Source organism: Carettochelys insculpta, chromosome 1 (genome assembly GCF_033958435.1).
Source record: "Carettochelys insculpta isolate YL-2023 chromosome 1, ASM3395843v1, whole genome shotgun sequence".
Lineage (NCBI taxonomy): Eukaryota > Metazoa > Chordata > Testudines > Carettochelyidae > Carettochelys > Carettochelys insculpta.
Genome location: NC_134137.1, coordinates 108,097,095 through 108,124,105, shown reverse-complemented (window position 1 = coordinate 108,124,105; position 27,011 = coordinate 108,097,095). Strand labels below are relative to the sequence as shown.

The following is a 27,011-nucleotide window of genomic DNA, read 5'->3' as shown; positions in this document are numbered from 1 at the left end:
ACTGCTCCCAGAAACAATTCAAATGGCAATATAAGGACTTTGTTGTTGTTGATCCCTCTGCTGTCCTAATGGACGAAACCCGGGAGACAAGCAGGAGCAGATTGAGAGTGACCAGAACATGCACATCCAAAACACTGACGCAACTCTGTGAAGCTGCTCAGAAAAGAAAGCAGCCCAGGTGTCCAGTACTGGCGGAGATGGTGGTTGCAGAAGAAACTTATGTATTGACATATAAAACATGCACTTGAAAACTGTACAAAGAAAGCACCTCTGAGTAGAGACAGCCTCTGCCTAATTCACAGTAGAACAAGTTTCCCTTACAGAGCTCTAATTTAGCCATCTTTATAAATAGCTTGTAAATTGAGTTTGGTCTGAAGATTGCTTGCAGAGTTCAAAGGAGATCTTCATATTTCCTTCAAGCTTCAAAGAATCAATTTGGGTCAAGGTCACTACAATTTGATAAAGATTTGTAGTTTTGTCCAACATTGCTTTGTTTGGTGATAGCTCAACAACTTGTTCCTACTTCTTCAACCTTCCCATTCAGTTAAATCATCTGAGAATCCCTGCAGTGACTATTATTTCAAGACAGTCTGAATTTAATCACATTTAAATTTTTGTTTTTGGAGATGGGGAAACAGTATGTGATCCAAACTTAATTTCGATGGAAGTTTGAAGGCCAGTGCTACTCCATCACACAAAGGGTTTCTTTTGTTTATTTCAATTGGTGCAGGAACATGCTTTTCCAACTGTGATCAGCTACTCCAACTGGGACACTTCCATAACAGAAAAGTGATCTCCTTTTATCTCACACAGAGAACCAAGTATTTTGAAGCAATGAACAAGCGTTCTAGTCCGAGCTCTACCAAATACATTATTTGGAAGGCATGGTACCTTCTCTAGAGTAGAACTATTTTGATGTCCCATAACACCAAAACAGTGTCAGGTTTCAAATATTTAGACTGAAGATCACATTGAAATGTAGACTATATTCTGAACTTTGGAATAAGATACATCTGAGGTTATAAACTTTTTTGGGGGGTGGGAGGGAGAGCGGGCTGACAGTCCACTGAAATCTCAAGATTTAAACTGATTTCACAAGAAGCCTCAATAAAACACATATTGCACTTTGATTCTACAATCAATGCCTTACAAACAATGAGAAGAATTAGCTCATTCAATGAGCTTTTAAGGATAGGAGCATTAAAACATTTAAGAGGCCACTACTGGTACTATACTATTCTTACAAGAAATTAATATTATACCAATCAGCCTCCAATACAGTGTCTGCATAAATACCATCCAAGATCACTTCACTCTAACATCACACTTCCATTAAACTCAGATGCAGGCGAGGGAGGAACCCATAAGTAGAGCTGGTCAAATCTCAAAGTTTCCATTTTGTAGCAAGTTAACATTTCGGAGTTTGTTTCATTCAGTTCAGAACAAACAGTATTTCCAGTACTTCCTCTGACCTGAAACTTCTATACAGGTTTCATTTTAACATCATCATGCTTTGTTTCCAAAGTCAGGTATGCACCGTTGGATCCCCTGCACTTACTGAGGGCTGGTTTACACTACTGCTTAAGCTGATGTAATTTACCTCACCCAGAGGTGTGAAAAAGCCACACCCAAGCAATAAACTGCATCAGCTTAAAGTGGTATCTACATTAGACTGTATCAGATCTCCTGTCAGCACAGTGCATCTTCACCAGCCATGCCAGTGTAGCATTGCAGCGTAGATTATCCCAAGCTGAACGGACACGATTTGACAGTTTTACTGTTAAATGGTTAAAACAGCAGGGTGAAACCAAGCTGTGTTGCACAGAAGCAAATTGGTTTTGATGAACTGGCATTTTTGATGGAAAACATGTTTCATCAGTATATTTCTGATGGGCTCTAATTATAAGTATTTTAAGAAGAAAACCTATTAATTAGGGCATTTAAATTATCCATTTAAAACTATAATTAAATCAGAGTAGCAAAATACACAATTCAGGGGGCAGAGTTTTGGGTTTTGTTGTGGTAAGCCCTGTATTTATACTTTTAGGAACTAAACATTGATGTTTGTTGTGGGCACACTCCAATTTCACTGACCCAAAATAAATGAGTTTTTTAGATGTGATAGATACGTACACTTGTCTCTTGGCAAATATATCCAGTTTTATAAATGAAGATTTGGGGTCTGAATATTTGAGTTCAGAATTAAATTCTAATCAGATGAACCAAGAATAAAAAAAGTTATCCAAACATGTATTTTCTGGTTTTGAACACAAAAGTTGGAAAACTGCTTTATCTTAAGTAGTTTAACATCTCAGCTTGGAAATGTTAATAATGACAAGTTACTTTAATCAATGGTATCTTTATTGATTTAGCATTTGATCATCATTCGGGTAAGGTCTTTTAGAAAAACATTAGAAAAACCAGACTAAAGAAATTTAAGTTTGAGTGACAACTAGTACATGCAGCTTAATAAAATTTTAATCATACTGTAGGAAACATGCAGCCTTTGCTGATGGATTCATAATACTGTTCATCTAGATGACTGAACATGATAACATTTCAATTTTTAAAACATTGACTGTGGAATAATTAATTCTAGTCAGTGACCTTGAACTGTAATTTCTCTTATCAGGCAAAACCAGTGGTTCTTTTTATCTTGTTTTTCAGTTTTGGGGGGGGGGGGGGAGGTTGTTTTGTTTAAATAGATCTAGCAATGCATCATTAAGATCAGTGAAAAAAAGATCAGCAGTGAATGCTGATCATATAAAGATCTTCTCCACATATGATGTAGTCTCACAGAAAAAGTAGCTTGGATAAAGGCTGGATTAATCCTGTAATGCATATAATTGTCTAATTTCACTCTCATGCACCCGCATCATGTTAGCATTAGTTATTTAGGACAAAACTGATTTTTTCCCAGATCAAAAGGAGTGTCAATATAAACAAAATACAGTAAAATGCGATAAGACGACATAATTTTTAAACCTCCCTTGCAAATATATTTACATAACTTCATAGACTTACATATCTACTGAAGACATTTTTACAATAAAGCTATGAATTTAAAAAAATCAAAGACTCAGAGGCACATAGTTTAAAAGGCCAATAACATCAAAACTAATGAAGACACAGAAATTGGAATATTTGTGGATGTATCAATAGTACAAAATAAAAAACACATCCAGAACAGCAACACACCTTTGAAACATTCTTTAAAGTTTATGATAAAAAGTTCTCATTTCCTTCAAAAGAAAAATAATTCATCCCACCAACCAAGTCTAGAAAATCCTATTTACAATTTATTCAGCAGTACCATTAAGTCATGTAATACAGCCATTTCTATTCTGCCATTAGAATTTAATGTTTTTATTACAGTGTAGTTAAATTTACAAATGCATACAATACTTAACTCTGGTCTTCATTAAGAAGATTTAAATGAAAACAGATTGTTAAATCACAATACAAAGGCTTTTGTGGAAAAAGTGTCTTGAGGAGGAGAGGTGCACTCAGTATCATTCCCCAGGAACAGGATGCCAATACTTCTGGTAAAGCTGAAGTTCATCACCAAGAACAGGTCTTTAAATTACGTTAATGAAGACTAAATTTCTTCTGTGCCAACTGTAGGTCACTGGCTGCTTCAGTCAACTTTCACCACACTGTATATTTTGGTCACAAACCAAAAGCATGCAAAGAATCCAATTGTCCCTATAAAAAAGTGTTTCAAAGAGTAGATTCATAAATAAGGCAGTGTATATGCAGAGAATTCTTTTTTCAAAACTAAATTACATATTAGCACAGCTACTGCAGGGTCCAATACAAATTTAAAAAACCTTCTCTGTGTGGAACAAATTAAACTTTTCTGTAGGCCAGGATATATGTTTAGGACTACAGGCTACCCTTCACAGCTGATCACCTACTGGTGTCAATGGAAAGTCTGCACAAAGATAGAAGACAATATTTATATATTACCCAAACTTTAAATCAAACTTTTATTTGTTAATTGCTTCATTATGTTAAGTGGAAGACTATACTCACATTTAAGACCAGTGCTATTTTTGTTCTTCATTTCTCTTATACGTCCCCGCCCCCCTCATCTTCATATCCCTTTCCCCAGTCTGTCATTTTCCTCCTTGAAGATTTCCCTATTGGGCTCACAACTACATCATTCCATACAGTATCTGCTTAAGTGATCAGCTATGTATGACATTTAGAGTGATCACATTGTTCATACCATACCATAATAAGTAATATATACATAGATCTAATTAGAGATTTTTTCCATGAATCCCTAGACATATCAAAAGTCTACGATATTTTCTGAATGCTCTGGCCCTGGCCAAGTAAAAGGACAAAGCCTTCTTAACATCCAACGTATGGAAAATAGCTTCTTCCATAGACCAGCACAGCTAAGGAAAAAACCTGAAATTGAATAATCTGGTTAACATGAAACTCAGGAGAAACGATAGGTACAATTTTTGGATGGATCATATTGATATATTCTCCTTGGAGCACAACATTAGAGCCCCAATCTCCTTAGCACTGTGTGCAGAAGCAAATGCCACCATAAAGACCGTCTTCATAGAAAAATGTAGCAGACACCACACAATCTCACAAGAAAATCTTTTGAACCACTAGCTGTTGAGAATAAGGTTGAGACCCTAAGAGGAGCAGACTTTCTAAAGTTGCAGAAAAAGGTTACGATGACCATTTAGGAACCTCATCCTGGTCAGATGTGCAAAAATGGAGAAACTGTCTATTGGTCAGTAGAAAACTGTTATTGACACTAAGTGAGACTTGATGTAACTCAGAGACCTGATGTTTTCAATTCAAACAAGTAATCCAAGATTATGTAAAGAGGCAACTGGCCAGGTTAAAGATAGTGATGATACAAAAGAGAAATCTTCTGTATTTTTGAAGGTGTGCCTTGTAAAATCCTTCTGCTATTTAATATATGTTATACTCCCAATGAACACGATGCCTTTAGTCCCAAGAAACACTGAGGATCCATGAATGGAGTTGCACAATATTCAGACTGGGGTGAAGTGTTTAAACAACATTGTAAAACAGCTGACAAATTCATTTGGACCAGCCCTTTGCCAATCAGAGGGCGAGAGGTGAGTCTGATGATGTAAGGAAACCGAACTTGTCTTAATCAAGTTGGTGAAATCAAAATGATCCTGGCTTGGTCCTGCCTGATCTTATTGAAAACCTTAAAAAGCAGTAGAGTTACACAAAAAGACCCTTTTCTCCATGTAATGACAAATGGGTCTTGTAGATACTGAGTCTTCCTCTGGAGAGGATCTTCTAGAATTGACTACAGTGGTGAAAGGACAGACCTCAGGAAACCCCAATCTATAAGCATTTCGCCCACGATTCTGAAGTCCAACTTCCATTTGTAATTTAGCAAAAATTGTCTGCGGTGGTGTTTTTCACCTGGGTGGTAAGAAGCCATAATGATCTATGCACTAATTCCAGAGCTCTATCACTTTGATACACTGAGAGGGGGTAATATATACAAGGCATGTTGCCTATAATGATCTTGATTGACTTGCTTTTGATTAGGAGAAGAATGTAGAGGCAAGCATTTCCAGTCACTTATGACTCCAGTGGACTGATATGCAAAAATTATTCTTATTGTTCCCATTTGCACTGGGTTGCTGAGGACATAAATGTGCTCCCCATCTCAAAACGGAAGCATTTAATGTTATGATCTTAAGAAGATTCTTGATTAATGGAATTCCTGCACAAGCCTTCCACCTGGTGGCTGATTGTTCGACCTTGCTGGGTATGGACACCTGTTTGTTCAGCCTACGGGGGATAGGTAAATTGTTAAGATGTAACCTGTTACGAAAACACCAGCTGATCTGTGCCCCCAGAAATTGCAGACACAACCTTGCTGGAACTTGATGACTGAGGTGCATTGTCTGAATAAGGTTCTTTACTCTAAAGAATCTGACGGGAGGGGGCAGATAAGCCCTGCCAATCACTGACATCAGAAATACAGCCATAAAAATTATAAAAATACAGCTATAACCCCGTGTATGGTCAAAAACAATGACTTGAGATTAATTTTAGGACTAAAAGAGTGGAATAAGTTATCAGGAAATGCCATTGCCTCCTGATAAGACTAACCCCCTGAGGAACCAGTCACTGAAACATGGAAAGACCTATTTATAGATGAGAGGAGAGCAGTTTAAATTGCTGTGATTTTTGAAAAACATCTCAGGATGAAGAAAGGCCAAAAGATAGAACCCACTATTGGCTATGACAGTGATCAAATGTGAAACAAAGATCTTTTAGAGAGCACTACTGATCTAATATAAATAAGGATTGTTTACAAAAAAGTTAATTGACACCTTCGTGAGTACACTTAAGGATTTCATAGTTCATTGTTTAAATGTCTGTAGTTCAGAAAGGAGGCTTGCATCTAATGTTTAAAAATGTTCAGAGAGACCCTGAAGTTTGAAAAACATCCAAAAGTCAGAGAGAGAGTCCTGTTTAAAGTTACAATTTTCAGCGTTTGCCAAAGTTTCTGTAGTAAAAATGTGTGAGATGCTTTAACTATAAATAAATATTTTTAAAATATTAATCATACACTGAAGGACATATAGTTCAAGTAATTTGAACTGATACTTATGGACAGATTGATTTCTGTGAGGATTCCTTCCTTGATTTATGTGAGAGGGCTCTTTCATTTGAAATTTAGAATAATTCTATCCATCCTTTTTTGGAGAGGTTTGACGGATATAGTCTTTCAAATTACAGCTAAAAACAAACATGGTTGACATAAATAGCTTCCATAGCATTTTTTTTATGAGAATCTTTGTTTCCTAGAAAAATGAAGCCAGGATAAGAGTCAGGCAGATAACTGATTTTTCCTTAGTATAGCTAGTATTACTGTAGTGTTAACTTGCATAAGGGCTGACTAATATTTAAGACAACATGTAATGATTTCATTCTTGAAAAGGGGCATGATGGAAATTCAGCAATAATTCACTGCTGTAAAATCATGTGACAAATCATGAATGATATCATGGTAATTTTTTTCATGCTTGCTAAACTAGTGATGTTTAACTGACTCATTTACTATGATACCTAGTTGTGAACCCAGCTGTGAATCACAAAGATTTGTCATGTGGCTCCCAGTATCCTTCTTGCTGCATCTGATCAATGACCTGGAATGCAGTATGGAACCAAGTGCCTGAAGCATGTGTTACAGGGACATAGCAGCAGGGCACCATCAAAACACTTCCTGAAACTGACAATTTTTAATGGACCAGTAAACAGTAGCAGAGCAGTTTTCATACAACAATTAATTTTTTTTCCTTTTAGCCTCTTTATCACCTTGACACAGGAAGCTACTTTGCCTTTAGGAGCAGTTTTTGATAAAGACATTTCATTTAAGAGTTTTGAGAACATGCCCCTTAACTCTCCCTCTTTAAATATACTTACCCATGAAGTATTTCACACTAACAGTTTTATTTGAGCATAGACTTTTGTGTGTTGTGACTCACTTCAGATGCATGAAGTGAAAGAATCAGATGAAGGGATACAGATATGAGAGTGTTCCATCTGTGCTAATTCACTTAGGCTAGCGCCACATTTCAGAGGAGGACTGACCTGCTGAGGGTTAATCTTCTAGGGTTTCATTTTGCTCATGAGCAAAATGATGCTCCCAGGGGTTGACGCTGACCCTTGTAATCCTCGGAGAGGCAAGGACTAGGGAAGGCCGACAGGAGAAACACTCCCGTTGACCTTACTCTGTGTGGACAGATGTGGAAGTCAACTGCGCATAAACTGACTTTAGCTATAGAACTGGTGTAGCTAAAATTGTATATTGGCGGTCGACTTCTATGTCTAGTATAGACATAACCTCAGGGTGAACGTGACCCACTTCCACCGGCCTCCATGGTTTTTTGCTGAAGCAGACTAATATGGCTCTCTCTATGAAACCTAAAACATTTCAATAATGCCATAGTTTTTAGAGTGCATCTATTTTTGGAAGAATTGGAAAAAACAAAAGACTAAACACTGTTCTCTTATGGATGTTATTCTGAGAACAAAGGAGTGAATTTAGAACTATGGTTGAGTGTTTGACGTCCTTTACAACATTCAGGCATTACACAATTTCAGACAATACGAACACTATAAAAAAATACACTCAGTTAAAGTTTCAATATAAACTTGAAGTTCAGTGAAGATTCAAGCAGAGTTCAAATTAAAAAGAGTGACCAGGTATCACACAAAACTAAGTACATGAAACCCATTGTGTATTTTAGTTGTCTAGTCTAACCCATGTACCTTTGAGCCCACTACCAGGTACAGAAAACTACTAGAGAAAGTGTCATGGTAGATAAAAAGTAAGATACTTGCGCTTTCTCTTTAGAACCTATATTGAAAAGGGGTCCCATAAGACACTGCACAGCCAATTGCTGATGGGCATCTGTCAGTATGACAATCATGAGCCATGCTGAGTTGGCACAGGAACAGAAGATACACTGGATATATCTCAAGGCCCTTATATTACATCTTATGACATGTTGACTGACCTGAACAAAGGAGGGCAAGTGGAAGCTGACAGATGTAAGTTGCCTGAGATGCAAAGAGGCTCTCATACTGGGCCTAACACACATCCAGGAGGAAAGATAGCTCAGTGGTTTGAGCACTGGCCTGCTAAACCCAGGGTTGTGAGTTCAATCTTTAAGGGGTCCATTTATGGACCTCAGGCAAATATTTAAAAAAAAAGGGGGAGGGTGCTTGGTCTTGCCAAGAGGGCAGGGGACTGGACTCAATGATCTCCCAAGGTCCCTTTCAGCTCTATTAGTGAAATATGGAAGTACACATCTCAATCCTCTTTCCTCCATAGAGAGGAAGCAAACTCTCTACCTGACTGGATGCGTTATTCTGGGTTCTGTAGACAGCATGTTTAGAATGGACTGCCTATAACAATGGAAGAGCTTCTCCCATCAGAAGAATGGGTATTTAACCTCCCCAAGAGGCAAAAGCTATGCTAACAGGAGACAGGGAGTTACACCAACCTCACCACATTGCCTAGACATGTAGATCTTCCACACCCTGTGAGATGTAACTGTATCAACATAAGTTTGTATTATAGAGAAGGGCTTTGGAATACCACCATTAGGTATTCACAAGGATTTGGGTACAAACATTGCTTGCATGGCGCTCAGAATTTTTAAGCTGTCTGGGACTAGGCAGTGGTAGTACCTATCAGTATACAGAATTGGGGGGTGGGTGGAAGGGGTCACCTCCATATCTGGGCTGCATGTCTAAAACACACTTTTCAGTCTGCAAGAAGACAAAAGAAAGCATTCTGCCACCACACCTTGCTACTGAACTCCGTTCTCAGAGAGGTAAAAAGCAGTAGGAGCTCAGGAACCAGAGGCAGTACTGTTTCTAGAGCTACTGGATAGAAAAAGCAGGGATCTAAAGGGAATAAGTGAGAAGGCAGTGGGAAAAGATTCCAGTACTATGTCTCTTCTAACTGGGTAAGAAAAGGAAAGATTCCAGTAGCAATAGCAGCTGACAGATATCACAAATTTCCTATGCAATTTATTCAGTGCTTAACTCATCTGACAGTTGGGAAGTTTTTTCCCCAGTGTCCAACCTGAGCCACCCTTGCTGTAATTTAAGGCCAAAATCACAATTTTTGGTAGTTCTGTTTCACAATTATCCTCTGCATAAAGGCATATTTTAGAACTCATATGATCATGGATCCTTTCATAGCTTTCACCTTATGTCCTTGAGTTTAAACCCTGTTAAACATGCATATATTATTCTGTATGTGTGATGTAATACTACATTAAACAGCTCTCAAAACTATGGCTAACACAATGTTTGGAAGACAATTTCAGGAATGTGCTTAAATGCAGTTAGTTGGAATAGCAGGAGATACCAACAGCAACATTAGGTAAATATGAATAATTTGTTAATGTACTGTACTAGAAATAACTAATCTACAATATTGCATTTATTATTTTAATCCTCCAAAGTCACAGGCTGAGATTTCTGGCTGTAGAGTTTGTGACAAAATACATCAGCATAAATGCTGACCTGAATCAAGGGTTCAACAATAAGCTATGGTTTCATAAAAAAAGATTCATCTATTTCTATATATCTATTTAGTGTTAACTGCACACAACTAAAATCAGACAAGGCAATATCGAGAATCAAGGTTTCAAGATACTTACCTGTAAAAAGAAAGAAGATCAAAACCATTATCATGGTATAACCAAAGTACAAAATGGTGCTTGCTGTCCCTGTGATTTGCAGTTTTGAAAAGAAATAGTGTATTGCATATATCAGAAAATAAACCGCAGTAAAACCACTGGTAAGGAATGAACGCCACTGCCAATGGTAATCCTAGAAGAAAATAAAAACAAGCTATATTTCCTGAAACATTAAATTGGCCAATTAATAGACGCAAAATTACAAGTGAACTTTTCCTACTGGGCATTTAACATTGAACAGCTAATGACAAAATTTTGCTACTTTGGATCACTTAATCACAATTTATACTACGGAACCAAAAAGTTACAGATTCATACCAAAAGGTAAAAAATGTAAAAGCTCAAGTAACACAAGAGCCAGATTTTTTTTTTTAAAGGGGGCATGCAAATTTCAAAATGTGCAGGACAGGTACATGCAATAAAATAAAATACTTTTGACAAAGCAAAGGCTTCTGTCTAGTCAACTGACTTCCACAGAAACTAGAGCTCATCTTCACCTATCCATCTCATTTTCTTATTGGTACTGAATCTGAGCACAATCTCATTCAAAATAATATTTATAATGAGAACTTTTATCAGAAAGAAGCAGTGAGTGTTCAATCACATTTTAGCTCATCTTAATAGGATCTCAGCTGTCCAAGTAGTGTTAAATTCTTGAATAGTATTATTTGCAGTTACAGAAGTTGGATTTTATGACAGTGTCCTGGATATTATATAAAGTGTGAATAGTGAAGAATATTACTTACCTCTGCACATAGATGGAAATAGCAAAGCAGTATAGTGGCCTCAGAACATGTAATGACCAAAATAATGAAGACAAGAAACAGGAAGCCAAACATATAATACATCTGATGGGACCTATAATCAAAAATGAGGCTTAAAAATTTGCATTTTATCTTTGCTCTGAAATACATGTCAATATAAAAATGCAGTACTAGCACAAGATGTTAATTTTTAATATTGCCTGAAGCATAAAGAATATTGTCTCCCTCTCACAAGGGTAGAGCATCAGTGGTGTGAATATGATGGAAGTTAACTTGTCCTTTGTGTTTCAAACTGGGAATGCCTGATTCAGCAGCTCTACTCTAAAATGGCAAGCAAAGATGCTCAAAACCTAAAACTTTTCTCTGAAACGGAGGTTCATCAGGAGAGAGAACTGAATGTTCACGCTATCAGCAAAATCCTGGCTCCACTAGAGTCCACTGAAAGGCCAAACTCCCACAGACTTCAGCAGAGCAAGGATTTCACTCTACATTTCAATCAGAAAGTAGCAAAATGGGAAAAAAGAAGTAGTATCAGTACTTTAATGTATTGGCATCTACTTCTTCCATGTTAATAAACAACTTGAAGAGATTAGGTAACTAGATTGTGCCACAAAGATGGCAAATCTCTCACAGTAAAGCAGTTTGTTAGCATACCCAGAGTACACATCTGACACTGGCTGAGTATTCAGTGGGTTGTTTTGAATGGTCAAATGAATTATTCCCTAATACCTATATGAAAATGTGGGGAAAGGACAAATCAACGTTCCTGAAGCCCTAATACTGTTCTGTAAGATTAAATTACTAAATGCAATGAAATATTCTGATCGATTCTTTCATATATGTAGCATAATGTCAGCTTCAGAGGGACTTCTGCACAAAGTCATAGGTGTACTGCTTAAAACTATTGAATAATGCAGGCCAGCTGTATTCTGGTAAGAATTAGTTATTGCTCTACACGTCAGGGGAAAAAAAACAAACAAACAAACATTCTCAAGGCCAGAATGCTGAATGACAAACACTTCCATTTTTGTGAACTAATCAATATTTAAGAAACACTACTGGCAGGGTCAAGCTCTCTAGAAAATAGAAGATTCAAAGAGAAAAAGTAACAGTGTATATGTTGCGGGAGTTCAAATACGGTAACTTACCAAATACTATTGAGAATGAAGAAAAGTTGTATAAAGATGCACCCGAAGGGCAGAATCCCTCCCATGATTATACCAGGTAATGGTTTTGTGTAGAACGATTGTTCAGGAATCTGACGAGGAATCTGATTAGTACGAACTGGGTGTTCAATAGCCTTTAAAGTAAAGAAGAAAAGATTCACAAATATGTAATAATTCAACACATCTGACACTATGAATAGCAAAATCTACTTAAATTTGTATTTAAACAACCAACTCACACAGGTCTAAACCATGCTATCGTTGTTTCCAATAGTTCAGCTGCCAACAGCCTCTGAGCAAACAAGAATAGGTAAGGAGTTCCTCAACGATTATTGCTAATAAAGATGTAGCAACTGATCTCTTGCAACACCCCGTGTCTACACTAGCATTCCTCTTTTGAAAGAGGCATGCAAATAAAAGAAATAAAAATGCAAATGAGGCACAGATTTACATATCTGGCACCTCATTTGCATTTACTTTCAAAAGAAGAAAAGAATGGTAGATGCAGCTTTTTTGAAATGAAATCCCATCTTCGAAGAGAAAAAGGAAGAAGGGTTCTTTCGAAGATGGGGATTACTTTTGAAAGAGCCGCATCCAGTGTGCTTTTCTTCTTTTGAAAGAAGAATATGCGAACGTGATACCAGATATATAAATTTGCAGCTCATTTGCATTTTCAGTTTCCTCCTTTTGCATGCCTCTTTCGAAAGAGGAATGCTCGTGTAGACTTAGCCTTCCTGTGTCATACTGCCACAGTTTTTAACCAGCTCAGGCACTGAAACAAAACCCCTTTGATTTGAGAGAGGAACTCTCAGCTCTGGAATAAACTGCTCTTCCCAATCAAAAATAGCTCTGTCATCAACTTTTAGGGCATGCTGCAAGGAAAGTCGGGTAGTGTGACCAGCTGAGAATGAGGAATTATGTCTGCAGCGGGCAGGAGGGGTGAGTTCTATTTTATTTTTGGCATTGTAACTCATGAGGGGCACCAACAACTTTGGATAGGAGTTCATTTCTATTTTTGAATAAATCCACATAAAAATAAAGGCAACACAAGTGATGATTATGTCATGAAGTCTTCCTTTTAACACTTATTTATCTCTGCCACATGAGGAATGCCCTTGACAGTGTCTAAGGAAGTGGAATACCAAACAATTTCAGTGTGGGCTTCCATCCCTTCCTCAGAGATTCTGATATTGAATTAAGAATCATGGGGAAAAACAATGAATGAATAATTAAAGAATCCATTAAATGGTTACCCTCATATCTGATTCAGTTAATAAAAAACTTAGTAGGTATTGGAAATGAGATTGATCTAATGAAGTGGGTCTGTCCCATGAAAGCTCATCACTCAATAAATCATTTTGTTAGTCTTTTAAGTGCTACATTTCTGCTGTTTTGTTTTGTTGGAGGACAAACAAACATGTCTACCTCTCTGTTATTCAGGAATTAGAGGTTCAACAACATCCAGAATACTCACAAATTAATACAAAGAAGCCTCAGAAGACAAATCCATTGATCAGAGGACACAACACTAAAGCCTGACATTAAACTAAAAAAGACCAAGTCAGTATCAAATGTCTAAAAAGGGACTTAAATCATCAGTGGAATCCCAAGAGCAGATGAATGATAATGGGAATGGTTTTTGATAGGTTAACAGAACTCCTGGACTCTGTTACCACAATATCCACAGCACATACAGTAATACACTCACATAATCACTTACGTTTTTCTTAAAACCAAAGTAGGCACCAATAAATGTCAGCGGCACAGATATGCAAAACCAAAGCCCCAGAATAGCAACCAAAGTTCCAAAGGGAATAGCTGCTGAAGATCCTTCTCCCCAAAGAATGAGGTTCATGATAAAGAAATCTGCAAATACAATTCTGAAAAATATACAGCATGTTTAAAAAGAGACACAGAAGTGCTCAATAATATTTATATTAGCATTACTGTATTATTTTAGTGTTAATGTGTTAAAACCAACTGACAGAAAACTTCAAATGAAGAGGTCAAGCTAGTCTTTCTTCCTTAGCTTAGTGGGACTGAATTCCAGCAGGAGCTGACATTCCAACTAAGCAGGTTCAAATAAATGCTTGTCTTAAATGCACTTCAGGGGAAGACTGCTTGCTGTGATAAAGCAGAAGAATTTAACACAAGGGTTGTACAGTATATGACACCATGGAAGACCAACTACAGTGTGGTCTGAAAAACAGTGTAGAGTGTTAAAATACACATGAAAAAGTGTGCCTGTTCAAAAAACTTACTACTGTCATGCAACTACTACATAATCAGCCTTTTTACATGGCAGAAGTAAAAAAAAATTACAGAAAAGCAAGAGCAGGCAATTAGTATGTCTGTCAAATGCACCTTGTGCTTTACATGATTTCTGGCACAAAATGATGTTGTAGGTTTATAGGTATAAGTGAAGCTTTAAAAATTAGTTATGCCAGAAATGTAACTAAAAAGTGTATGTATAGTCAGAGATTTAAACTTACCCAGGACAAAGAAATGATGTCAGCAGGACATTTGTTTTCCATTTCTCACCACCAAATGCTGTATTAAAATATTGTATAGTTATTAAACTGTGCATTGATACAAGCATACAGGGCACAGATTACAGTTTATTTTAGTTATACATTATTTGTCAGTTATACTTGGACAAGTCAGAAGAAAATTATTTGAACTGTAAATTAAATTAAGGTCAAAGCATAAAAGATAGTTATGGAAAACTGAATTTGCTTTATTAGACCGCTCCCCAGTTATACAGCTTCCTAGCAAAATAATTATTTAAGACTGCAGTTATAAATATAAGTTGGGACCAAAATTGTTTTAATAAACACTTCTTTCCCTCTCCCCAAAAAACTAAATTCATTATGGATAAGTAAAGGACAGACTCTATATGCCTTCAGTAGAAACAATTGCATATGGTAAGCAAAATTAGATGGCTAGTCATCTATAATGTATTTAACTTCCAATATTAAAAAGGGAATTGAATTTGAAGCACACTCAATATAAGATTAAAAAATTTTGATCACTGAAGGCTTACACTATTTTATTTAACATTCACCTCAGAGTTTGATTACAATAAACTAGCAGGGTAAGTAAAAATGCAAGGTATTTTTACATATCCACTACCATACTGATGCAAACAAAACATGTAGCACGGATTCTTTGGGGTGGGGTAGGAAATTAGTTTAAAATTTTGGACAGAGTTTACTAATAATGATTAAAGAGCCAACACCAATGTTCCTTAGGAATCTTAGAAATATTGAGAAAAGAGTGATATCCAAATATTAAATCAGCTCGGTTTCAAAGAACTTTTAAAGCTGTACCAAGTTTATAATTCTAGTCGGTATGTGTCAGTAGGATAAATGTTTTGTTTGAATTCAGTGACATTTTGCATTATCTGAGCTCTGTCATACTAACATGATTTTTATTTCAGAAATCAGGTATGATTATCATTAAATTATGCTAAGTGAGTTACCATCTTTATGTAGCATCTTGGTAGGAACTGACAGTGTTTATTACTTCTATTAGAAGATTTGAGCCCAAGATGAAAATAATTTTTTTAAAACTATTACGAAATAGACATTCATTTAAATGGTAAATAACTTTATACCCATGCACCTGTGTATTGTAATAAATGTACAGACTTTAGTTCATGTGACATACACTGTGTTGACTGCACCATTTGATGAGAACAACAGACAAAATACATTCGAATTAAATACTCACCTGGCCGTTTGCTAGTCCAGTACAGTCTCCAAAGACTGGCTGACAAATTACTCCCATCACTACTAAGCCCATTAGGAGATATTACCATTTGCCAACTACCACCCCAATTACATGTAAGAGATTTGATACCATAACCCCTCAAATCACTTCTCTGATAGTGAGGCTCAGACTAAGGATTCCTTGATCTGTTCTCATCTATGGAGCATCAGCCTCACAGTCTAAAACTCCAGAGGTCCCTTTCAACCAAACCAACCTACAACCCTATAGTCAGGAATGTGATTGGGAACTGAGTATTTTACCACCACCACCACTACACACTCATTCTACAAACAGTAACAAAATGAGACAAAAAACTGTTTCCATAGTACAAACTCCAGAACAGTTTGATGAAGGTGAAATACCCCAGCACTCCAAGGCCACTCTGCAAGAGGGGGCAACACACACCTAAAACCAGTGCTAACAGCCACAGCTTGGCCAGAGACACTCAGAACCAGTCACTCATAAGCAGATCATATCTGACACGAAATTAGGCAGGTAAGGAACAGCTGTTGATTGAATGGCAGTTAGTTTCCCCTGGGGCAGAAGAAGAAACATTCATTTTCCTTGACGCCTGGAATGGCTAAATCAGGGCCAGCTCCTCACTTTAAAGCACCAACACACCAGAGGGAGGACCTCAGAATCGGCAAGGACCCTATGACATCTATTTCCCTGACTGGAGCCACACACTAAACGAAAGGTCAGGTATTAATGGAAACAGGAAAAAGCTAAATTGTGTATTTTCAAATACATACTACCTCACCAAAAAGCAAAAAACAAAGCAGCAATTATAGTAATTCTGTAATATATGAAAACAAAAAAATTATGAAACTATCAGAAACCACCAGCTGAGTATTAATATAAATGTAATTAACGTGTTCCTTCCCATAAATACATAGCAGTGAAATTAACTAATATTAGGAAAAAACTCACAGGATACCTGCTTTGAGAATAGGTTTTAAGAAGCTTACTCTCGGGCTTAGATCACAATCAGACCCTATATGTGTTCTGTTTTTCACGTTATCCTGAGGGGAAACAGATACTACACAATGGCAAAAAAGCCACTACTGAGATGATAATTTTTCTAATGATAGGACCTGTCATCCTAAATAAATTTTTACTTACATTTGTAGAATCTGGCAGCAACGTAACCTGCTGGAGTTCCAAGCAGCACCCACAAGACCACAGCACAGGTCATCAATGCTCCTCGGTTAGCAGGCGACAAAAATCCCAAACAAGCAAAAACTATAAGCAAAAATGCACAATTTTAGAAGATTTTTTAAAAATCATATCTGAGTTTTCTATAGCTAATGTATAATTTATTTCCAGCAACTTTACACAGCTTAGTGTGCATACTGACTATACACACAAATTAGGAAATGCATTGTTTTTCTAATACCAGTTTTTAAAATGCTATCTAGAAATGTTTTTCATCTCCAGTTAGTTTTATGCAATTAGCAATTAATAATTTTGAAAATTTACCCGTCACCCTACTCCGCATTACTTACACAGAGTGACAAAAGTCATAATTAAGATTTGCGTGCCAGAGCCTAGAAAAACAGAGAGCAGCATTCCTTTCCGTGGGGGCCTGAATATGTCTCCATGAACCAGTTTCCAGCCAAATTCTTCCTGAGCATCTTCCTGAGAAGGAAATACAGCCAGTTTAATGCATTAAGTCTCATTTCAAAAATGCTATTTGGCTAAAAGATATTTAGTTGTCTAAGTCACATTTAATACCTAAGAAACATAAGCCATAAATAAATAGCTCTGATCAGTACTATTTAACAAACAACAACAAATACACTACTAACGCGTACATGCATTCAAAAATCTTAGGTCAGACCTCCCACAAAAACTCATGTGCAACCTAAAGAAAAATTGTATAGCTTTTCCATCTGCCCTTTCATTTGATTATTCAGGGGGAAGCCAGCCACCCCTAACTAGAACAACAGAATCATAGATGGACTCTTTAAATTGTCCAGTCCTTCTATACTTCCACCCACACGAAGAGTGGGAGTTGATCCAGCTTGACTGAAAGGAGTTCAGTAGCTTAACTGGAGCTAGGTACCATATCTTAAATTACAGAAAAGTAATGAGTCCATATAAAAATTACACAGCCAAGTCAGCAAATTGAAATCTAGATTATATACCAATCTAATAAAGTGTCATCATGCTTGTAAAGATATTTAATATTAGACTCTGGCTCTCAGTGACCGGAGATTTAAAAGTTCTAAATCTCGCTGGTGCCTATCTTAAGAATTGAATCTTGTATTTTTTTTTCATTTAAAGTTAAGAAAATTATGTCTTGATTAAAAATGACTCAATTTTTATATGAAAATTCATAAGAATAAATTATGTAAACTAATCTTAAATATAAGCCTATCAAAAGAGGTTTTATTTCTGCACTTTTTTGTAGTATACAATCTTAAGAGTAATGTTTTTACCAGTTAGTGGTTTTCCTTAGTTACTGAATTATTTGGACTGTAGATATGATCTTTGAAAGTTGTGCACAGCAATATGAACAGAAAAATCTACAGTCAGAAGGTGTAAGTCCTCTGCCACCTACACAAAAGAGTAGGTTACTTATTGTAACTGATGGTCCAGCAAGATGGGTGGTTACAAATGCAGATCATGCACCTGAGCCTGAAAGGTTTTTCAAGCAGTGTTGTTCATCTGCGCATGTGCAGTGTCTTCCCTTGGGTGCATGACTGAGGGAATAAGAGGCAGTGCATGTCAATGCCATGCCAAAGACTCCTATTGCATTACAACCAAATCCAACAGTACAGGAAAAAAAGAAAAAAATTATGAGTAACATGCTCTTCCAGTGCTGGTCCTGATGTATATTCCACACATGGGTAACTTGCAAGCAGTGGTCAGTGCGGAGGTAGGTGCAAGGAAGCTAGCAGCAGGGCTGTTTGTAACATTGGCACTTCTACTATTGACTCTGCAGTGCTCACTTAAGTTAGGGAGTAATGTGCCACAAATGTGTACACAGATCACCAAGTTGCAAATGTTTTGGAGTGGGATGTCAAATGATACCATAGAGGCTGCTCGCATTCTCCTCTCAGTATGATGCTGCTATTGGAAACAGTGTATTGTCAGTACTAAGAGGTTCCTGTCAGATGGATATGCAAGGGGCCTTTCCTGTGACAGTGTCTCATCTTCCATGTTAGGAACCCCCATGACAACCATCAGGCCTTACAGAAGCAGAGGCCTGATGCAGGGAAGAAAAGGCTTCTAGTGTTAAAAATCTCCATATGGCTAAGGTCTGCAGGGCTCCCATCAAGAAACTGAAGGGACACAGTGCGACCATACCTCTTCTATCAGTTCTTCGTCAGCACGCGCTCTCAGCTTCTTGGCAGAAAGGACAAAAATACTGCACTTTGCAGAGATGTGTGCCCTCCCTCCCCCCTAGGGAAAAGTAGTTCTCTTGGGTGGGGGTGAAGGGGAAAAAAAAGAGGAATTTATGCACTATATTATACGATGCGCACAAAGAATCCTAAACTGCAGGATGATTATTCATAGCAAATATTTACAACCACTCTTTTATATGTAAGAGACACAGAGGATAGAGTTCCAACTCAAATCATGTTCATTCTTCCACTCTACTCAGCACTAATTAGACCTCAGTTGAAGTATTGTGTCCAGTGCTAGACACTACCTTTCAAGAAAGATGTGGAGAAACTGGAGAAAGTCCAAGAAAGAGCAACAAGAATGATTAAAGCTCTAGAGAGCATGAGCTATGAGAGAAGACTGAAAGAACTGGGCTTGTTTAGTTTAGAAGAGAAGATTTAGAAAGGACATGATAGCGGTTTTCAAGTCAAAGAGGGTTACAAGGAAGAGGGAGAAAAATTGTTCTCCTTGGTCTCTGAGGATAGGACAAGGAGCAAATGATTTAAACTGCAGCAAGGGAGGTTTAGATTAGACATTAGGAAAAACTTCTTAACTGTCAGGGTGGTTAAACACCAGAATAAATTACATAGGGAGGTTGTGGAATCTCCAGCACTGTGTGGAAAATGCATACAGAATAGCACTTGAAGAAACAACATTCACAAGGTAGGCAACATGGCTCAAACTAGCAGCAGCCTCTCAGAGAAGGGCCTAATTTCCATCTACAAAATTGTATCTTGGAGCAGCGACAGTCCCAATGCCAATCTCAAATGCTTTAACAGCAAACAGTTCCTTAAGTAACAAGTGCTATGTTACTTAAAATCTACCATGTGCAAACAAAAACTTAAAAGACCATTAGCTAACATGTGAGTTCAAAAGTGACAGGTATTAATATAGTAGTAGGCAGGCATCCTTCAGTCTACGTAGACAATGGATCGTGCCCTTCGTAGTTCCATTTGGGATCATCATTTGCAGGGTTGACTGTGACTGTAAAGGTCCACACGAGAATGACAGTCCTTGCTTCATCTGTTGAATGTGTAGTGGGTGTCTGGCAGGTCCTTACGGTGCCTTCTGTGGGCTCGCTTCTCCTCTGCTAGCTGTCCGATCCTCATCTCACCCTTCTGAAGGCCCTGGTGTAGTTCCTGCCTCCATCCGCTGTGATTGTCTGCCAGCTCCTCCCAGCTGTCCGGCTCAATGTCTACCTCCCTGAAGTCCCTCTTGCAAACATCTTTGTAGCGCAATTGGGGGCATCCGGGTGGTCTTTTGCCAGAGGCTAGCTCGCCACACAAGATGTCTTTTGGGATCCTTCCATCATTCATCCTGTGGACGCGGCCAAGCCAGTGGAGCTGCCGCTGCCTGAGGAGGGTGTGCTTGGTTGGGATTCCAGCTTGCTCAAGGACAGCGATGTTGGGCACTCCGTCCTTCCATGATATTCCAAGGATACGCCTGAGGCAGCGCAAGTGGAAGACGTTCAGTCTCTCTTCCTGGTGGGCGTACAGGGTCCAAGACTCGCTGCCGTAAAGGAGGGTGCTGAGGATGCAGTCTCTGTAGACTTGCATTTTGGTGTGGGTGTACAACTTGATGTTATTCCACACACTCTTGCGGAGTCTGGACAGAGTTGTGGCTGCTTTTCCTATCCTATTTAGCTCAGTCTCCAATGACAGGGTGCCAGTGATGGTGGACCCGAGGTAAACCAACTCGTGGACGACCTTGAACGTATAGTTGTCAATGCTGATTGATGGAGGTTCAGCAACGTCCTGACCAAGTACATTTGTCTTCTTTAGGCTAATAGAAAGCCTGAAGTCCTTGCACGCTTTGGAGAACTGATCCAGCAGTTTCTGAAGCTGGTCTTCTGTGTGTGACACTACAGCAGCATCATCTGCAAACAGCATACCTCTGATGAGGACTTCCCACACCTTAGACTTAGCTTTCAGCCTTGCAAGATTAAACAGATTCCCATCAGATCTTGTGTGCAAAAAGATGCCCTCTGTTGAGGATCCAAAGGCGTGCTTCAGGAGGAGTGCAAAGAAGATCCCGAACGACGACGGAGCAAGGACGCATCCTTGTTTGACGCCACTCCTGATGCTGAAAACATCCGATAATGTGCCATCATATTGGACGGTTCCTCTCATGTCTTCGTGGAAAGACTGGATCGTCTTGAGTAACTGTGGTGGACAGCCTATCTTGTGGAGCAGTTTGAACAGTCCATCCCTGCTGACCAAGTTGAAGGCCTTGGTCTGGTCAATGAAGGCAACAGAGTGGCTTCCTCTGCTCCCTGCATTTCTCCTGCAGCTGCCTCAGAGAGAAGACCATGTCAATGGTAGCTTTCTCGGCGCACAATCCGCACTGTGATTCCGGATACTCCCTCTCAGCAATCTTCTGGAGTCTGCCGAGGATGATGCGAGTGAACAGTTTACCAGTGATGCTTAGGAGGGAGATGCCACAGTAATTGTTGCAGTCGCTTCTGTCTCCTTTGTTCTTATACAAAGTTACAATGTTAGCATCGCGCATATCCTGTGGAACCTCTCCCTCTCTCCAGCACAGGCACAGTAGCTCATGTAGGGGTTCCATGAGGGTGTCCGTGGCACACTTCATTACCTCTAGTGGTATACCATCCTGGCCTGGGGCCTTTCCTACTGCGATGCTGTCGATGGCTTTCTTCAGTTCGTCCAGAGTTGGTACCTGATCCAGTTCGTCCATTACTGACAGGAGCTCGACAGCATTGAGGGCTGTATCAACCACAATCTTCTCACATGAGTACAGCTCAGAGTAGTGCTCAACCCAGCGCTCCATCTGTTTGGCTTTGTCAGTGATGACTTCACCAGATTTGGATTTCAGAGGTGCCATCTTGTTCTGGGTGGGTCCTAATGCCTTCTTGATGCCCTTGTACATGCCCCTGAGATTACCAGAGTCAGCACTGGTCTGGCTGCTGCTGCATAGCTTGAGCCAGCAGTTGTTGGCACAGCGCCTAGCTGTCTGCTGTACTGTTCTTCTGGCTGCTCTGAGTGCTTGCAGGGTACTCTGGCTCGTTGAGTGTTTGTGCTCCAGGAGTGCAGCGTGCTTCTTTTCGATGGCTGGAATCATCTCATTGGAGTTAGCTTCGAACCAGTCATTTATGTTTCTAGCTCTTCTTCTAAGCACTCACAAGGCTGTATTATGAATTGTATATCCATCAGATGCTGCCATCTGGATGTCCCATCGGCACCCCCAGGGTTCCTGCGCAGATTCTCCTCGAGGGTTTCTCTGAACTTTTCAGCTCTCTCTGAGTTTGCTGTCTTTCTGGCATTAATGCATGGACTTCCACTTGGTTTAGAGTGGTACAGCTTCTTGGGTCTCACCTACAGTTTGGAGCAAACTAGCGAGTGATCTGTATCGCAGTCGGCACTATGATAGCTGCATGTCAGAAGAATGTTTTTGAGGTTATCACGTCTACTGATGGCCACGTCTAGTTGATGCCAGTTTTTCGAGTGTGGGTGTCTCCATGACACTGGCTACGTCTACACGTGAAGCCTACATTGAAGTAGCCTATTTCGATGTGGCGACATCGAAATAGGCTATTTCGATGAATAACGTCTACATGTCCTCCAGGGCTGGCAACGTCGATGTTAAACATCGACGTTGCGCAGCACCACATCGAAATAGGCGCTGCGAGGGAACGTCTACACGCCAAAGTAGCACACATCGAAATAAGGGTGCCAGGCACAGCTGCAGACAGGGTCACAGGGCAGACTCAACAGCAAGCTGCTCCCTTAAAGGGCCCCTCCCAGACACAGTTGCACTAAACAACACAAGATACACACAGAGCCGACAACTGGTTGCAGACCCTGTGCATGCAGCATGGATCCCCAGCTGCAGCAGCAGCAGCCAGAAGCCTTGGGCTAAGGGCTGCTGCACACGGTGACCATAGAGCCCCGCAGGGGCTGGAGAGAGCACGTCTCTCAACCCCTCAGCTGATGGCCGCCATGGCGGACCCCGCTATTTCGAAGTTGCAGGACGCGCAACGAGTACACGTTCCGTACTTCGACGCTGAACGTCGAAGTAGGGTGCTATTCCCATCCCCTCATGGGGTTAGCGGCTTCGACGTCTCGCCGCCTAACGTCGATGTTAACATCGAAATAGCGCCCAACACGTGTAGCCGTGACGGGTGCTATTTCGAAGTTAGTGCCGCTACTTCGAAGTAGCGTGCACGTGTAGACACGGCTACTCTGTGCTGTGGCTTGGTTTGGAAAAATGTATTTGTGATGCACAGACTGTGGCATGTGCAAAGTTCAAGAAGACGCTGCCTGTTTTCATTCATTTTTCCCCATACCAAAGTGGCCTAAGCAGGAAGGCCATGAGTCACGATCAGCTCCAACTCTTGCATTGAAGTCATCCAAAATGTACAGTTGTTTGCGAGCAGGTATTTGCGCTATGGCAGCACTGAGCACATCACAGAACTTGTCTTTTACTTCTGGTGTGGTGTACAGAGTTGGAGCGTAAGCGCTGATCAGGTGGACAGGACCGGCGCAAGTTTGAAGTATGACCTGAAGGTATTTTTCTGATCCACCCATGACTAATTCCACCATTTGTAGAAGGGTGTTTCTGATGGCAAAGCCAACACCATGCTCCATGGGTTCTTTTTGGGCTTTACCCTGCCAGAAAAAGGTGTAGTCCTTTTCCTTTAGAGATCCGGAATCTGCGAGTCGCGTCTCTTGCAGAGCAGCAATGTCAACTTGGAGCCTCTTCAGTTCCTCATTGATGACAGTGGTCTTTCGGGTGTTGCTGGTGTCCTGAAGATCTTCAGTCAAACCGGTCAGCGTGCTCCGCACATTCCAGCAAGCAAGCTTAAAATGTTGATGGTTTCCTTTTCTGGTTGATTTTCTTATTGGTTTGCCTGGTGCTCAAATTTCAGTCACTTGTCAGGTTTGGGAACCTTAAGCCTCACGCACCCAGTGAGGCAGGTGAACTGTGGCAGGACAGTACCCTATTGGCTGGGGCTGCCCAGCTTGAGGTGGGCGGTGACTGTCCAGTGAGATGCGATGATCTCTCCCACCGTTGAAGGCAACCCCCGGCGCTCATTCTCTACGCCAATTGAGCAAGAGCTTATAACCAGTATCTGTTACCTCCCATGTTGGTTCAACGCTGTTAAGCGATGCTGGAGTACCTCTCCAGGCGCGAGCCTGGGCTTTTTTTTTTTGGGACCCTAGGCTGCCAGATACAGGTGTCCCCCTCTCAGCTTTACTGATATAGTCCAAAGGAGAGGATAACCTCTACGTCTGGTACCAGCTCAGCTGCAGGAGTTGCCAGGTCAATGCCAGAAGTTGGCACAGAACTGCCTTAGGACTCCCCTTGGATTTTCTGTCAGGGTTTACTCCCTTAGCCTCGCTCCTTCCCAGGATAACCCACAAGGCAGTGGGGCACGGAGAATGTGGGTAACGATCCCACTACATCTTGCAACTCTCTGGCAGTATGTATCCCCATAACTCCCCATGGCCTGACGACCTCCTCACCTCCCCAGGATCCTCCTCCCCACCTCTCTGCCTCCCATTGTCTACCAACACCCCCAGATCCCCCTCCCCGCCCTCTTGCCCCCCATCCACTCCCATGTCCGCCCAATTCACCACACTGCCCCCCCCCCCCCATCAGCTCTCATCGCCCCCAGGTCCCCCCTCCCCTGGCCTCTCTGCACCCAGCCACGCGCTGCTCCAGCCGCCCCATGTCCTCCAGGAAGGTGCCGATCTCGTGGCCCAGCTGCGCCCTGGGTCCCCGCCAAAGCTTCCAACTCTTCTTCTGGCTGCAGCTGCCCCCGGAACCCCACCGAGCTGCTGCAGGCTGCACGTGCAGGGATCACAGATTGCCTGGGCTTTCAGGCCCAGTCCTGAGCTGGGCGCGCCACCACCAGCCTCCGTGGGCGCCGCCATCCGCACAGCCATACCACATGCCCCCAAACCACATGCCCACCACCAACACCCCTCCGTCTCGCCCCCCACCCCCCCAAACACCCACAAGCCCACCTGCGTCCCGCTGCCCGTGCTGCACCCTGGGGGTGGCAGGTCTCTCAGCTCCAGCCAGCAGTTGGGACCGTTGCCATGTAGCCGCCCTTTACCCCTGTAGAAGTAACTGGCTCCCTCTAAGCTCCCCCTCTAAACTCCCCTCTCAAAACTCCCTCCTGTTAGCAACCACCCTGTTTGCAAGCTCCCTGGTCGCTTGCCAGCAGGGTTTAAAAAGCTCTGGCCTTCCTGAAAGCCCCTCCCTCTGACTACCGCGCAGCCAATTAGCAATTAGGTATTAATATAACAGTTACACATTCAATAGAAGAACCTGAAGCTGTACCAAGTTACATCCTAGTCCCTGACATGGCAGAATGATTTTTAGAAAAGCCAGACTTACAGTTGAATCCATCTGATTATATCTTGCAATGTCCTTATGCAAGGTCCTTAACATGATCATGGCTACCATCCCAGACAGGAAAAGGACGATTACCAGGGAATTCATGATGCTACATAAAGAAAAAAAAATCCTCTGTCAAAAACCAATATTTAGCGGTCCTAAAAAATGGTCCAGTATGTAATATTTGAAGGCTAAAAGTTTCTTCTCACCTAAACCACTGAATATGGGTGTGTGGCATGGATTCCAAAATATAATCCCATCTGGATGCCCATTTTATTTTTTCTTCTTCCTGAAAATAAACCATTATGTATATTAGTACATAGAAAACAAACTTGTCTTCTAATAAATTTTAACAGAATATTTAAAAATTGAATGATCTAGCAACATAATGTCATCAACAGATCAGAGTTACTTTTTGAGAAGTACTTTTTAAATGATCAAACAATCCATAACCAATAAAAACCTTCAATTTATAGTTTAGAATACAAAGTCACCTGTTTTCTCATTCAAGATTTTGTTTTCGTATTTGGGTTTTGATCTCTTTTAATCAATAGAGGGGTCTTTAAATGTGAACGCTATGAGAGAGACAGAAGGCAGCAGTGAGAGAGAAAATAAAGATGACTGGATGTGGAAGCTGCAGGATGTACGTGGTCCTGGTGAGGGTACCTGAAAACAGCTTTGTTTGTATAAAGTACCACCTGACAGAGCTGATGGAAAATAAAATTTAAGTTTAGAGGTGCAGGTGGAAACTATGGCTGATTTTCCGAGGAGATTTTGAGCAAAGAAAGAGGAGAAGGTAAGAGGAGACTCAAGGGGAAAAAAAATCAAAGACTTGCAGATGCAAACTGGACTGAAGAATTCATAGGGGAGACTACTGGGAAAGTGGCTACAGTGGAAGCATGTGACTGTGAGAACCAGAGAGAGGAAAAGACCAACTAGACAATGAGAAAAGGCGTTTAGGAACAGGTCTGCTGAGCCGGAGAATGCAGAAGGGCAGGCACAGCAGGCAGTAACAATAGGAAAGGAGTACAAACGAGAAGTCCAGTTAATCCTATAAGAAGAGGGGAAGAGCCAATGTAGACACCCAGAGCTCTGACCTCTAGGAGGATACAGGAGGAATCACTGAAGATTACAAGGAAGAATAAGAGACAAGAGGACTTGCAGCCAGAAGGCATGTGAGGAAGGCTGGAGAATCACACATCACCATAAAAAGGCAGAACTACATGGATTGGAGGCTTCCTACAAAACAGGTGGGCCTGTCACCAAAGCTGATCCAGAGAACAGAAGAATGGATGTGCTGTCTTCTG

The 27,011-nt window shown here is 40.5% G+C and overlaps 1 protein-coding gene across 1 annotated transcript in view; it reads right to left on the bottom strand.

Moving 5' to 3' along the window:
• Nucleotides 1-648: 648 nt before the first annotated feature.
• The window catches only part of TM9SF2 (transmembrane 9 superfamily member 2), a 62,735-nt gene continuing 36,372 nt past the window's right edge, over nt 649-27,011 (bottom strand). The window contains exons 8-17 of the mRNA XM_074989604.1: nt 25,914-25,993; nt 25,705-25,813; nt 17,454-17,586; nt 17,071-17,190; nt 14,670-14,727; nt 13,898-14,057; nt 12,160-12,311; nt 10,994-11,105; nt 10,209-10,380; nt 649-3,705 (exon numbers count right to left, since the gene is read on the bottom strand). Of these exons, the coding sequence (XP_074845705.1) occupies nt 3,638-3,705; nt 10,209-10,380; nt 10,994-11,105; nt 12,160-12,311; nt 13,898-14,057; nt 14,670-14,727; nt 17,071-17,190; nt 17,454-17,586; nt 25,705-25,813; nt 25,914-25,993 (1,164 nt within the window). The 3' untranslated portion in view covers nt 649-3,637. The remainder of the gene's footprint in view (nt 3,706-10,208; nt 10,381-10,993; nt 11,106-12,159; nt 12,312-13,897; nt 14,058-14,669; nt 14,728-17,070; nt 17,191-17,453; nt 17,587-25,704; nt 25,814-25,913; nt 25,994-27,011) is intronic.